This window comes from Hemitrygon akajei, chromosome 6 (assembly GCF_048418815.1).
Source record: "Hemitrygon akajei chromosome 6, sHemAka1.3, whole genome shotgun sequence".
NCBI lineage: Eukaryota > Metazoa > Chordata > Chondrichthyes > Myliobatiformes > Dasyatidae > Hemitrygon > Hemitrygon akajei.
Window position 1 is genome coordinate 146,813,700 of NC_133129.1, and position 15,968 is coordinate 146,829,667.

Genomic DNA, 15,968 nt, shown 5'->3' on the forward strand with positions numbered 1-15,968 from the left:
TTTGCTCTGTGTGTGTATTTTGTCATCATGTAAAGAACTGCGATGAAATTTATTGGATATGGGCACCCAAGGACTGAAGGCAGCAGACTGACAGAGCGTTGAAATGGAATAGCAGCTTGTATACAACACCTCAAATTCACTATTCCAAACACTAATGCTTGTCTCATATACAATAAAATTCGACTTTGACCCCAATTATGTATTTCAAGTAAAACGTGTTTAGTACAATAATTACTTATTTGCATGCTAACTGGCCCCAACATTTTACACAATACTTTCAACTCTTTATGATATTGAAAACTCCTCCAGTAAAAGTATTGTTCCACTCATTTGACCAATTGTGCCTCTTAAAAATTACACATTTCACACTGAGAATGTGTCATCCAATCTCATCACACAGCTGTTAAACATCAGCAATACCCCCTCCCACATCCCCCCTCGTTAAACTGCTGTTCTGCAGCAGAAAGCATCAGCTAAGAGAAATCCATAGCACGATGATTGAGAGATTTTCTCAGTGACATTGGGCGTATTTATGCTTCACTCTTTGTTATTAACCATACGTTCCAGCAAGGAACCCTCCAAGGCAATCATATGCTACTAGCGTACAAAGGAATTTTAACTGCACACAAATTGTCACCCTCTACTTCGTTACGTATATTTCACCATCGTACATAATCATGTTCCCTTTTCTGGTTTCTTAATCACTGATGTGAATTATTTTATTTGCTTTAAACAATAAATAACAAACAAAACTTGGTAGTTTATTATCCTCAGAATAGCTTCAGGTTTACTTCCACTTAAAAATTCAGTGCTGTTGTCCCTGGGCAAAAAAACAGCACAGCGCAAGATTTCTGCGCACAATGGTTATTACAAATTCGAGGGAACATTGTGTTCTAGTCCTTTTATTTCTGAAAATCTGTAACATTACCAGCCTCTGTTACTCCCCAGCAATAGGCTACACCCAAGCCCTGCACCATTGCACTGGTTAGTGACCTCACTTGATCCAGCACTTTTCAGTGCCGGCTATCAGAGGCCAATTCTGCACACTGTCTCCGTGGCCTCCTCTGCACCCGATCTGTGCACTGAGGGCATCACAGTGTATTCTCATTGATATGCCTGTTCTAGGCACTCAGTATATGTAACTGTGGGCAGGATGCTACGCTCTGTGGGATAGCAGCAAATGATGTACTGGTGGTCTTATCAGAATAAGGAGAGTCGATCTCATTGAAATATACAAAACTCTTATCTGTCTGGACAGGGATTAATGTGCAATTGATGTTTCAACTGGCTGATACAGTGAGAACAAGGTATCAGTCTTACAGTTTGGATATGAGAAAAAGATTTTGTCATTCAGAGCTGTGAGGAAGCTATGAAGCCACCATCTTCAAGGCAAAAATTGAAAGATATTGGAAAATAAAGTCTGTGGTGCCAAAACATGGAAATATGGCACTGCAATAATAAAAAACAAAGCCTGGCATGATCTCACTGAATAGAAAAGCAGCCATGACAGGCCAAATGGCTTAGCCTGTTTCTCATGATACAATGTGATCACAGACGGTTAGAATGGTATTCACCTCTTAACTGCAGATGGTAACTGGATGTCACAGGCTTGCTTGAAGTTTCAGAGTGAAGGAATTGCATCTTGAACTCTTTCCCATGATCTGCAGTCGTTGGTGTAAATGTCCACTGGGATGATCGTGAGTACAAACCACTGGAATCCATTTTACTTACTTCAGTGACTATTCCCACTTTTGATGGATTTTGAATTTTACTGAAATCTTTGAACCAGAATATCTGATTTCCTTCTGGATAAAATCCATAAGCCGTGCAGGAAAGTGTTAAAGGCTTTCCTATTTCAGGGCAAGGTGGATCTGCCTTAATTTCTGAGATCTTTGGCAATGAAACTAGACATAAAAAAGGAAGAAAAATAAGTTAAACTAAATATGCAACTTAAAGAAGATTACAATTTAAACTAAAACAGACAAGAATTTCTTAGTAAGTAGTTAAAGACTGAAAACTATTAAAAGCAATGAAAAAACAATTGCCATGTCTTTCCTGATTTGGATTACTATTTTATTTCTAATTATTGGATCTCATTGCTTTCTTGTGGGTTCTCAGCTGTTGTTGATTGCTCATTATTCTGTTGTTCAGCAATTAGCTTTCATCATCAGGGCAGCCATTTTACATTGTTTATACATTTCATTTAGTAGTTAGAAACACTGGTTATTTGAATCTGCCTTTTGTTGGAATGCTAACATTTTAATTAAAAAATAGAATCATTCAGGAGAGTTCTTTAAACTATCCTATATCCTTTTAATTGTGTGAAATACTGTCAAACACCCTTGATAAGTATAGTCATATGGTGGCTAGTTTTGATCAAATAGTTTATAGTTTATATAATCAATAGTAATTTAAAGTTTTATACTTTTTCCTCAACTATATCTATGTATTAACTTTTATTTCTTTGCCTACAAATCAATGAATTCACCCATTTTAATCTAGTTTCTAATTTTCAAAGGAATTCTCTGTTCAATCAAATCCACCATGTTCACCTTCCTTTGCAATAATACAATTAGCCTGTAGGCCTTCCAACAGTTGTCTTATTGTCTTAGTAAACGGATGCCAAAAAATTACAAGGGTATGTCCCAGTACCAACAGTGATCATTAGATGTCCATCCTTTATAAATTTCAAATTGATTGTATAAAAAACAAGTTCAGAAACAAAAAGTAATCTCATGCTTTAGTTAAAAACGTGTTACTTACTCACTTCACCAGCTACCCAGTGAGTCTCTATTGGCTTTGATAAGCTCTCATGTACTACTTGGCATGTGTATTTTGTCCCAGCGTCAGCAATGGTGAGAACAATCTTCACATTAGTTGTCAACTGATAGAGTTCATCCTGTCCAATTACTGCATCATTAACTTCAGAATTTTGTTGAAGTTCTACACCATCTTTCAGCCATTTAACAGTGATATCTCTGGGGAAAAATGAACTTATTTGACAGCTTAAAATCATGGGCTCTTCTGCAATTGGTTTTGCTGCGTCACACTTTATAGTGCCCAGTTTTGGAGGAGCTGGAAGAGAAAACAAGGTTTTAAACATTAGCAGATTTTCAAAAGTGGGGGATTAGATATTGCACTTTCCATATGTAATTACTTAATAGCTTTGAAAACTTCAGAAAAAAGACAAAATATAATTATTTAATTTATTAATTTCATTGCAATCCTGCCCTATTGATTTAGCTTGCTATATTCTTAAATTATCTCAAAGCTTTTCCCTTGTAACATTATTACTACCTTGTAACAATAAGAGAAATATGGTATCAAGACAATGCATTGATCAGAGGAGCCTCCAACCGAAATAAGCAATCTGGACCCTTTCTCGTTTCAAGGTTTAGATAACAGTATACCTGTAATGCTTAGGGTTATTGCTTTCTCTTGCTTGTCGTTAGTGGAGTGGTGCAGTATGCTACAGAAGTACTGCGAGCTCTGGTCTTGCTGTTTATCTGGCACAATAACTAATACACTAGTAATGCTGTAAGTTTTGTCTTCATGCTCCACTTCACTGATGTAATGCTTTGCCTTCAAATTCATCTTGTTGTCACCGTGTATGATTGTCGTGTTGTCCAGCTGCAACCGGACAAGTTCTTCCAAATCTGCATTCTTTCTCTTTTGTTGCCATATAATACTTAATGGCCTGGGTTTAAATCCACTGATTGAACAAGACAAAGCCGCAGGTTCCTTGTCCTTGATGAGAGGAGGCGTCAAAATGTTTAAAACTTTAGGTGGCACTTAGAAAAGAGAAAATGAAGAATAAATCACACAAACTGAAATGCAAAGAGAGAAAAAATACTGAATTGTTTTAAATGTTTAATGACTGAGTCCACCTGATGAAGAGCTGTATTTAACATTAACTATCCACATCATTGACATAAGAGATTCTACTGGTGCTGGTAATCTTGAGCAAAACATGCAAAATACTGGAGAAGCTCAGCAGGTCAGGCAACATCTATGGTGGGCAATGAACAGCTGATGTTTTGGGCCGTGACCCTTCAGTACTCTTCACCATAGTTGCTGCCTGACCTGCGGAGTTCCTCCAGAATTTTGTATATCCACATCAATGTCAAATACCATATATGTTAATGAAAGATATTCAAAATGGAGCCAAAAAGACAGCATTTAATAATTAAGGAAAATGTTTGTAATTTACCTCCTGTAACATCTAGTGTCAGTGTCTTAGTTATAGGCTCTTTAAGTGCTCGATGTTGAACTTCGATACTTAACTCAGCCCCATCATCCTGAGAAATATCTGGATATATTCTGACACTGACTTCTACACTGGAAATCTTAAGTGTGTTAGTGGTGAATTCAGAAATCCGTGGCTTAAAGGATGCATCTTCGACATCTGGCTGCAAAAGGATCCTTGTTACATTACAATCTGGTCCATTTGTTGATACAAGCTGACTGTAGTTTTCATTCCAATCCTTATCGCTCCACTTCAGAAGCTGACGTTTATCCCCCTGCCTCCTCTTTGCGTAGATCACAACTGTAACCTCACGAGGCCGAAATGAGCTAACCATCCAAGTGACTACCTTTTCTTCAAGATGTTTCAAAACTTGATGTTCACTGCATCCAGTAATTTTTGGAGGAACTAGTCAAAACAAAATAAGTAATTAACACTTAACAATGTAAATGTTCTTTCTTGCATCCACAGACTTTATGGCCCTTCTGGAATTACAGAAATAAGACAATTAGTGTAACAGACAAGGTCAGAATGTCCTTTAGTCTGTACCATTTTTATTCAGCATATTACCGTCCAAAATAGTGAAACCAATGAAAATTGTATCCAGTGGAATTAAGAGCATTTTTAAAAATTGCACTACTTACTTATTCCAAAACACTGGACGGCTATTTATTTATTTAATTTCTTATGTCCAAGGGAGTATAAATCTTTATGTTGTATCTGATTCACAATATACAAGCAGTAAAGAGGGGCAATGTGGGAGGATATTGCCCTTACATTAAAATTGTATACATGATTGTACAATCAGATCAATTTACAGCCGGATAAGCAATCAGATCAATGTACAGTCAGATATACAATGAGATCAATGTACAGTCAGATAGGCAATCAGATCAATGTGTACTGATAAATCTAACTTCTGATTTCAGATTTCTGTTAATTGCTTCTATTGGTGAACTTTAGAGCAGGTTCTTAAAATAATCTCTGGAAATTCAAGCAATACACACAAAATCCTGGAAAACTCAGCAGGCCACGCAGCATCCATGGTAAAAGGTAAACAAGCGATGTTGTGGGCCGAGACCCTTCATCAATCCTGAAGAAGGGTTTCGGGCCCAGATGTTGACTGTTTACTTTTCTATAGATGCTGCCTAGCCTGCTGAATTCCTCCAGTGTTTTGTGTGTGTTGCTTAATGCTCATTTCACGTCAAGGGCAATTAAGCAAAGGAAGTGACAAAAGCAGGATAAGAACCCATGAAATGGGCCACATTTAGTGGGGCCCCACATTGTGCTATTAAAACAGTGCCCTGGAGGAAATTCAACTAGTTTTCTACAGGATGAAGCTTATTGGTGAAATTAATCTACATTATCCAAAAGGAACTTTGAAAATTGAATGATGTAATTTATTACATCATAAAAATGAACTGTGCATCAATTCCCAATTCAAATATGTTTGAAGGGAAATATAATTATAAAAAAATTCAAAATAAAATGGAGGTTGTGTCTAGAGTATCAAATTCCATTCAATGTAGAAACTCAGGGCAAGGTTTTCTGTTGAACACCAATGGGGGAGCACAATTACTGCAGCCCAGTTGTAAGCAAAGCAAAAAAGATCAATCACTTCCCAGTTTGGGGAAGAGATACAAGAAGTAGTCAAAGGATCAGAACAGCCATGCAAATTCACAGCCAGCAACCCAGGTTCAATGCCAACCTCTGGCACTACTTGTGTGGAGTTTCCAGACTGCCCGTGATGCAGGAATTTACTCCAGGTGCTTTGGTTTCCTTCCGCATCACCAAAAAAAAAACATACGTAGGGCAATAGGTTAATGAAAACTCTGAATTTCCCCAAGTTTAGGTGAATGGTAGAACCTGGGGGGGAGCTAGTGAGAAATTGGGGAAAATAACATGGGATTTTGTAATGAGTGCTTGATAGCTGACACGGACACATGGAGCCAAATGGCCAGTTTCTTTGCTGCATCTTCTATGACTCAATGCACAAACTGCAACAAGCAAAAAGGATTTCACTGTCTTCATATTACCTTTTAGAAAGATCCACAAATAAGCAAGAACCCCTGCGGCAATTAGTAACCCAAATACTCCTAGAAGTGCAAAAATAACCACTGCTGCTGTTGAAGTTGATTCAGGCTCTGAAACTTAGAAAACCAAAACAAAAATATGAGCATTTAGACACAAAATAAACTTCATCATCTTGAGACACGAGTTTTTGCAAATTATAAATCACCATTCATAAGCCCTGTAAAAGTTTTTCAAGAAATTGAAACCATAATTGTGCAATTTATTTTCATTTTAAGTCATGGTGTGGGAATTCCATTCTGTAGTTTTGTTATTTTTCATATAATCTGGAATAAGTGATGGGCTCAGAGTTACTAGTATCCCAACTTTTGACTCAACTTATTTGCACATGATATCAGTTGTAAGTTATGCTGTCAAATATTAAAAAAGAAAGATAAAAAACTAGCCCTGGGTAAGGGTGGTGACAGAAAGCTAGAACAATGCTTCCAAACCTGCCTCAATTATTTATGGGACATATTAAAAGAATATCTAACCCACAGGATGAAGACAGAGGCAGAACGGCAGGGCCCTTCTTACTCAACCAAATCAAGTACAGGAAAGGTAGACAGCGGTGTACAGAAAATGAAATGATACGATAAAGGTAGAAACTAATTACTCATGGCATGGAAAGAATCAGCAATTTCATTGGCACAAATAGTAAAATGAGTTAATGAGCAAGTAACTAACAGCCAGGCACCAAGAGTCTCTGTGCAAATCCAAAATGTGCCAGCCTCTGTTTATTTTCAGGCATGACTCAAATTCTCAGCCAATATCTTTCTGGGGTGAAATAACAAACAATGAACTTTGATTTAAATCAGTGGAATGAGAGTCAAACATTAAAAAAAAACATTGTTACTAATATTGCTACAAAGTATCCCCAACTTACTCAAAGTATGGAACATACCTTCAACTGTGAGTTTCACCTCTTGTGAAAGTTCGTCTGGTAGGGACTGATGTCTCACTGTACACTTGTATATATTACCATCATCTTTCGGAGTTGGTTCAATTATTATATTACTGGAAACATTAAACGTTCCATCATTATTAGAAACTGCAGCTCCAGTGCAGACACGTCTTTCCAATCTCGCAGCTTTCCTTCTGGATATCTTTTCCCAGAAGATTTCATGATTCTGAGGATAAAATTCCGTAGCATCACACCAGACAGATTTCTCTGTACCATTCAGAATGGTAATGTGTTGTGTGGATAGAAGCACCTTTGGCTTAGCTGTATTAAAAAGCAAATCAAACCTTAAGTTAGATCGGATGAAGTGTATTATCATAAATATCTAAAACCAAGTCTAAGCTATTGCTATGTTAAGATAAACAAATTGTACCACTTTCCTTCCTTCAATTACTCCAAAACACAGGATTTCCTTTCACTATTACTCCTGAAAGATAATTCACTTGTTCAACATTCAATGTAGTTCCATGTGAGAGTTTTTAATTAGTTATTCCTTCTGATCCAGAGTGTTCAAATAATAAATTAACAGACAGTGGATAAGTGCATTGGTAATTCTGCAGAGATTGTATGCATTATGGATAATGTAGACAATTGCCAAAGGAAATGGCAGGATATAGATCAGTTATAGATATGGGCAGAGAAATGGCAGATAGAGTTTAATGTAGCTAAGTAATAATGTTACAATTTGGGAACTCAAATATGAAGGGGTAATAGACTTTTAATGGAAAAATCTTTAACAAAATTGATCTATAGAGAGATTTTGTGACCCAAGACCACAGTCCCTGAAAACAGCACACGTTGATAGGGTGGTGGAGAAGTACATTGCACACTTGTCTTTATTAGATGAGGCATTGAGGTCAAGAGTTGATAAGTTACTTTGCATCTTTATAAAACACTGCTGATGCCACATCCAGAGCACTGCTTGCAGTCCTGGTTGACCCCATAATAGGAATAGAGTAGAGGGTTTGAAGAGGGTACAGAAGTGGGATGTTGCCTCAGGAAAAGAGCATGTGCTACGAGGAGAGGACGGACAAATGTGGAGCAACACACGAAGAGCTTCGTCAGGCAGCATCTTTCGGACAGTTAACATTTCAGATTAAAACCACTCAAATGAACTAGGGTTGCTTTCCCTGGAGTGTCAAGGTGAGGGAAAACCTGATGGAAATTTATATGATTATGAGAGGCAAAGATAGAATAGAGAGCCAGTATCTTATCCAGGGTCAAAATGCCAAAGGTGAGAGGGGGCAAGTTTAAAGAAGATGTGAGTGGCAGGTTTTCTTTTTAAAAAACACATAGAGCAGTGGGTGCCTGCAATGCACTGCCAGAGGTGGTAGCAGAGGCTGATGTAACAGATGCATTTAAAAAGCTCTTAGGAAGGCACATTAATGTGTACAGAGTTGAGTGATAAGGACATTGTGTAGGCAGAAGGGATTACTTAACTTACTAGCTAATTACTAGTTTAATTAGTTCTGCACAGCATCATGGGCTGAATGGCTTGTTCCTGTGCTGTGCTGTTCTCTGTTCACACCAGGTAATGTTTTAGAAGTCTCTTACCCAAAACCACAACTTGTGAGCTCTTTTCCACTTTGTCAGGAGTGACAAGCACAACACAAGTGTATTCTCCAGCTTCACTTAATTGGATATTTGGAAGATAAAGTGAAGCATCTCCTTTCTGTAATTCAGTTTCAGATATTGTGGCTCCAGATCGTTTAGAGGTAATTGTTCTTGCATTAAAGGTGTAGATTTCTTTCCTTTGGGATCCATACAACCACTGAACACCTACATTTGATAGGTCAAGAACGGGCATTCCAAAATCAGTAACTTTACATTCCAAGACAATGTCTGTATTCAAAAATACATTCTTTGGACTTCCAAAAATGGTCAGATCCAACGTTTCTAAATGCAAACAGAAAAATGAGGCAATTTTATCTTCAATCACATATTGCAAGTAGAAATTAAACAGATTCAAGTTATAGTGTAAGTTATGGCATTTTTTTCTAGCAAACCCACAAGTCAGTAGGTTGTCCAACTCCAGGATTAAAGATTGATTTGTGCACTGAAGTGGATGCTGTATTGTTTGAAATCACAGATTTCAGATGAGGTACTAAACCTTCAGCAACATAATACAAAGATACAAAATTCCTCATCAATATTAAATAAGTCCCTGGGCACTACCTTGAACATGAACTTCAGTCAACATTACTAACATCTCAGGTTAGTAAAGGTTAAGTAATAACAGGTTGTGTCTCAGATGTTAGTAACAGTGTATACTCTTTAAAAGGTACTTCCTTAATTGTAAAGTGCTCTGGGACATCCTAAAAGCTACTCTTTCATTTAAATGGAATGGAACTGTATTATTTCCAATACTTGGTTCCAAAACACTGTCACAGAATGGTTAAATGCAAAACACATCCCTAATTCACTGATGTGCCACACTGTAAATGAGTCATCATATGGAAAGAGTTGAGGTGCTTACTCACAGGAAGTTAGGGGGCAATTAACTTAAAAGGGATTGCATCATGCTGTATTTTCACAGCACCACAGGACTGTATATTGATTTTATGCAAAGAATAAATTGCACCTTTAATCAATTTAGGATAAAAATGCATTAGTGGCTGCAGATGGACGCTTTGATCTCAATGCACAACACTGAGTTCTATGATTTCCCCAACAACAAATGCACGACACTAACGTGGCTGATTTACAACTGGAGCACAAAGATCTGCACTGAGCACTGTTGAACAATTTTGGCCCGAGATGGAGACCAGTGTACTGGTTTTGTGTGTCCTAGCTACTTAAAGGTACATTCTGTTGGTCAAGGAAGAAGTAACTCAACAGCTTCAGAAATGACTGCATGTTACAGTAGCACAGAAGTCTAAATTACTGGATGAGTAATTAAGAGGTCTAAACTAATAATTCAGAGACCCAGGCTCAAATCTGACACAGCAACTGTGGAACAGAAATGCTGTTAATAATCTGGAAGCTAGTAAAAACAAGGCTTAGTATTTCCAACACTAGGCTGAATTCTCCAATGTGCTTTTTGGGAGAAAACTGACAACTTTTCCTGGGCTGGTCTACGTGCGATTCCAAAGCCACCCCATGCCGTTGACTTTCAGCAGCCCTCCACAGTATCCTACAAGTTACTTTATACGAGAATTAGGTTTAATACCACTGATATATGTCATGAATTTCCTGTTTTGCAGCAGCCGTACAGTTCAGTAAGAAATACTGTAAATTACAATAAGAAATATCTATTAAAAATGGCTGCAGCTCTGTGTCCGGTGTCTGGGGGAGAGATGTTTCTTTAAAGCAAAGCTTGCAGATACTGCAACCTTGCTTGAGGTCTTCAATTTTATTTTCCAAAGATTGTACATTAGCCAGCGGGTTGGTACGGAGTGGGGACCTCAGGGCCCCGTGTTTCAATTTTACAGGCTGCTTTGCACGCTTTCCAAATTTCCTTTACCTGCAGTCTGGAGTCTGCTGATTTTGACTAATCGACAGTTTTTTTAAACATGACAAGACAATATTGCTTATTGAAGTACCCATGGGATTAACTGTGGATTTCAACAGTAGAATGCTGATGAGGATACACTTGGAATATTGTGCACAATTTTGGTTATGTTGTTATAGGAATGACACCATTAAGCTGGGAAGAATGCAAAGAAAATGTACAAGGATGTTCCTAGAAAAACCTCTTTTTACTGGGAGTCTCTGTAAATGCAGCTCGTTGGCCGCTCACTAACAACCACTGGACTCCACGGCAAGAAAACCATAGCTACATCCACACTAGGCCGGATAATTTTGAAAACACCGGTTTCGCGTAAAAACAATAGGCATCCACACTATGCGTTTTTGAAAATATCTCTGTCCACATTGAAAAGGAGATTTCAGCAAATCTCCTTCTACTGGGCATGCGCAGGACACATCTACCAAAAACAAGCGACATGTTTGGTGTCGAATCTCGCTGTAAAAGTGCGCGTTTGTGTAGTTATAGACTAGAAAATTTTAAAACGACAGACAGCTGTTGGCTCTCATGCAGGAGAACTTAAAAGTACAAAAAAACAAATACTGGAGCGTATGGAGGCAACCGACAGGGAGTTCACAGAGTGACACGGCTGACGATGAACATTGAAAAACTGCGTAACTCTGTTGTATTAATAAAGCACCTTGTTAAATGTATAAAACATGTCTGCATCAGTGTTATCTTGTATTTCCATACAATGTTACATTAGGCTGTTACACACCTATTGTCAGAGAAGTACTTGCATAAATAGGTAAACCACCTTTATATGAGCAAGGACAGAAAACAGGGCAAAGTGAGTACAGTATACTTATTTATTCAGTAAGTTATGGGTCAAAGTATTTGGTGAGTACATTTCTAACTCTTCTGGCTTCAGTCTCGTTGCCGTCTGTTCTGAAATTGTTAGGTTGCGTTCAAGAAAACAATGGAATAGCGCACTGCCGTCTGATAGCGTTTTCAGATTTCTCTGGTTACTCCGTCCACACTGATCCGGCCTGAGCAGCGTTTTCAAAAATACCCACACTGGAAAACGTTTCTGAAAAGCTCTGGTTTTGGGGGACGAAAACGCCATTTTAGTGTGGACAGAGGGTAAAAACGAAGAGAAAAAGCTTTGGTTACAGTTTTATCTGGTGTAGGGTGGACGTAGCCCATCTTTCTCAGGCTCTATACATATAGGGTGTGCACGACTTTGGTCCCGCCAAACCCATGAGGTTGGGATGTCTCGCCCACTGAAACTCTGGTTTGTGTGAATGCTGTGTGATTTACTGACACCACCCCCCCAAACCCACAGGCCCCGGCAATTGCTTTTGGCAAGAAATAATAGACCGTACACTGCATACAATTACAATGAATTATAATTAGGAAAGTTACTTTAATAACTGTTAGGTTAAGTTAAGCAATCTGACAAAGTTCCACATGGAAGGTTAGTTAAGAAGGTTCGGTCGTTAGGTATTAATGCTGGAGTAATAAAATGGATTCAACAGTGGCTAGATGGGAGATGCCAGAGAGTAGTGGTGGATAATTGTTTATCGGGATGGAGGCCGGTGACTAGCGGGGTGCCTCAGGGATCTGTTTTGGGCCCAATGTTGTTTGTAATATACATAAATGATCTGGATGATGGGGTGGTAAATTGGATTAGTAAGTATGCTGATGATACTAAGGTAGGAGGTGTTGTGGATAATGAGGTGGGTTTTCAAAGCTTGCAGGGAGATTTATGCCGGTTAGAAGAATGGGCTGAACGTTGGCAGACGGAGTTTAATGCTGAGAAGTGTGAGGTTCTACATTTTGGCAGGAATAATCCAAATAGAACATACAGGGTAAATGGTAGGGCATTGAGGAATGCAGTGGAACAGAGAGATCTAGGAATAACAGTGCATAGTTCCCTGAAGGTGGAGTCTCATGTAGATAGGGTGGTGAAGAAGGCTTTTGGAACGCTGGCCTTTATAAATCAGAGCATTGAGTACAGAAGTTGGGATGCAATGTTAAAATTGTACAAGGCATTGGTAAGGCCAAATTTGGAATATTGTGTACAGTTCTGGTCACCGAATTATAGGAAAGATATCAATAAATTAGAGAGAGTGCAGAGACGATTTACTAGGATGTTACCTGGGTTTCAGCACTTAAGTTACAGAGAAAGGTTGAACAAGTTAGGTCTCTATTCATTGGAGCGTAGAAGGTTGAGGGGGGGATTTGATCGAGGTATTTAAAATGTTGAGAGGGATAGATAGAGTTGACGTGAATAGGCTGTTTCCATTGAGAGTAGGGGAGATTCAAACGAGAGGACATGATTTGAGAGTTAGGGGGCAAAGGTTTAAGGGAAACACGAGGGGGTATTTCTTTACTCAGAGAGTGATAGCTGTGTGGAATGAGCTTCCTGTAGAAGTAGTAGAGGCCAGTTCAGTTGAGTCATTTAAGGTAAAATTGGATAGGTATATGGACAGGAAAGGAGTGGAGGGTTATGGGCTGAGTGCGGGTAGGTGGGACTAGGTGAGATTAAGAGTTCGGCACGGACTAGGAGGGCCGGAATGGCCTGTTTCCGTGCTGTAATTGTTATATGGTTATATATGGTTAAAACAAAAAACAGCCCACCATAACTAAACAGTCTATTGTGGACACAAGTTGGAGCTCATCTTGCAGTTGTCTAATTCAAGCACTGGACCCTCGGTCTGTATGAAAGCACACACCACCTTCAAAATGTTGCTCGAAATCCATCTTGAACAAATGGGATCTCCCACAGAAGTATTGGTCCTTCCTCCTTGAAGCTATTCATCTGCACGAAGCACCTTGTGCAATAGAGATGGCATCCTCAGCCATCTTCCTCCCTGTCTTCTCCCAGCTCCCACCGAAAAGACCTCAACCAACACCATTGCCCCTCAAAAAAAACTCTCCACCTATGATTCTCCAGAACCTCCCAATTCCACCATCCTGATTGGCTGACACCACATTCCTAAGTTAAACAACAAAGCCCCTTATCTCAGCTCAAACCCAGACAGGCTGACAGCAGAACAGACTGTGCTACAGAACTGCTAAAATGGAATAGCTACAGCATAGCAGTAAAAATGTTAACCAGGGCATTACACTCTCCCCCCCCCCCCCCCCACCAAAAATAGTCATACCCTCAAGACTTTGGCATGTAACAACCCATCATTAACAACACACTTTTCAAAGGAATTTCGTAATGCCAGGACCTCCAATCCAGTGTGAATGGTAGTGACATATCTCACTAGCCGGAAAGATGCAACACTCTGATCCCCCGGTGCATCATTAGCCAGCCTATCTAAGGGTGTCCTAACTTTCAGAACTCCATATCCCATCTTCAGCTCCTCCAGCTTCAACCACTTCTTGTGACCCTTCCTGTCTACTACAGGGTGCCTCCCATCTATCCTCATGTCTTCCAGTGGCTCAGATCCCCCGCTCCATGACTGAATTTAACTTCCGTCAGTCTAGGCTGGTGAAGCTAAACATCCCTCCACTGGTGCTAACCGGCAAGACCTCTCGGAAAGGGGTGTCCTCCGTCACTCCAATAGTGTGGCAAGATTTCCTGGAGTAACCAACATCAGACTCATCTGTAGAAAATACATCCTGGCATCCCAACATCTTCACAGTTAATTTTCTTTTCCATTCCTTGGACGTACCAGCAAATATGGGGGATCCTGTCACTCTGGCTCCTTCTCCAGGACGTAACATGACAGATTTAAACTGGATACACCACACAGTTCCTTGTTTCTGTCCATCATCCTGCTTAGGAGAAACTTCCAGCCTCTCAAAAGCAGCTCTGAACACAGGATGAATGGACAAGGTTTTCAAAAAGTTCTCTCCATTTCTCTCCTAGCATGCTCCCAGGAGCCTTCTCACAACGGCAGTATTTGTTCCCACCAGAATGGAAGCTCCAGCTTTTTCAACCGGATCTGGGCAGGCCAACAATGGGGTGTCAATCGTCTTAGTTACTCCAACATCTGCTTCCGAAAACTCCAGCTTCAACAACAAGTAACCATTGTATGGGTACTCATCAACACTAAGCCCCCGAATCTCAAGGGGACTGAATGGTGTCAAAGGTAAATGTGTCAAATACTGCTTGTAAACGCATTTATAAAGCAAAGTAACTTGAGAACCTGTGTCAAGTATGGCTCTAGCATAAACATCTTCAATGTGTATGGATAGCCGACCTTGGTCCCAGTGAACCTTCAGGAATAGTGTTTGGTACTTTATTATTTCTCTTAATACACTGACAGGAACGTTTCCTCTCTGAAACGCCAGCCCATTCCTTTACTGGGTCCCTCCATTTTAATTCTTTTCTTCGCTGTTTGCTTAACCATTGATTTCCTTTCCTAAGATTTTCTTGTGCTTAACACTCTTGCTTGTACTATCCATCTTCTCCACAGTTGTAACAGAAAACACCAGTCACTTTCCTGGTCAAGGGACACCGCCAGCAGCAGCCTTCGCCTTGGTATGTCCCACCAGTGGGTCTGACTTCTTATCGGCCTGGTCAGGCTTGGTGGCAGCACCAACTGATATCATCCGAAATACCTCGGCCCTCAGATCTTTCCAGACATCCTACAAAACCCCGCTTGTGTGGTGTACTGTATGGCCTACATTATAATAAGGGACTACTTTATGTTTTAGTAACACATTGTTGCATGCGCTGTTAGGCACGTATTGATCTGTATGTGTGTGTCAAGTTCAGACTCTACCAGTAAAGAACCATGAAACTCAGTTCCCCTCTCCAGCGTTTTAAATAATAACATAGTTGTGTAAACAGGCCACATACACAACAAATTGGCGAGGAGAATTATGAACCTACATCTTATCGGAATGCCGTGTTTTAGTTGATAACAACACTCGGAGAAGAGAGAGAAGGGAGATGAAAAGGAGCGACACATGCATCTGGACAGAGTGTGCTCGTGGTGCTCGAAATATGGACACGTGAGTCAAGTGGGATGTGCAGTGACTGCAAGGAGCTAGCTAAAAATGGAAAAACTGGACAGATGGTGGCAGCAGCGCGGCATTTCATTGTTTTCTTGAATGCAATCCCCCACACAACCTAACAATTTCAGAACAGGCAGCAACGAGACTGAAGCCAGAAGAGTTAGAAATGTACTCAACAAATACTTTGACCCATAACTTTTGAATTAATAAGTATACTCTGTTTTCTGCCCTTGCTTGTATGAAGGTGG

The 15,968-nt window shown here is 39.7% G+C and overlaps 1 protein-coding gene across 7 annotated transcripts in view; it reads right to left on the reverse strand.

Moving 5' to 3' along the window:
- Positions 1-15,968, reverse strand: part of LOC140729575 (hemicentin-1-like) — a 56,496-nt gene that overhangs the window by 17,482 nt on the left and 23,046 nt on the right. For 6 of the 7 annotated variants that reach the window (XM_073049488.1, XM_073049486.1, XM_073049487.1 and 3 more), the window contains exons 2-8: positions 8,829-9,170; positions 7,218-7,538; positions 6,280-6,393; positions 4,211-4,651; positions 3,411-3,791; positions 2,764-3,075; positions 1,575-1,904 (exon numbers count right to left, since the gene is read on the reverse strand). In XM_073049488.1, coding sequence (XP_072905589.1) covers positions 1,575-1,904; positions 2,764-3,075; positions 3,411-3,791; positions 4,211-4,651; positions 6,280-6,393; positions 7,218-7,538; positions 8,829-9,170 — 2,241 coding nt within the window. The remainder of the gene's footprint in view (positions 1-1,574; positions 1,905-2,763; positions 3,076-3,410; positions 3,792-4,210; positions 4,652-6,279; positions 6,394-7,217; positions 7,539-8,828; positions 9,171-15,968) is intronic. The other variant, XM_073049489.1, reaches the window with a different exon arrangement.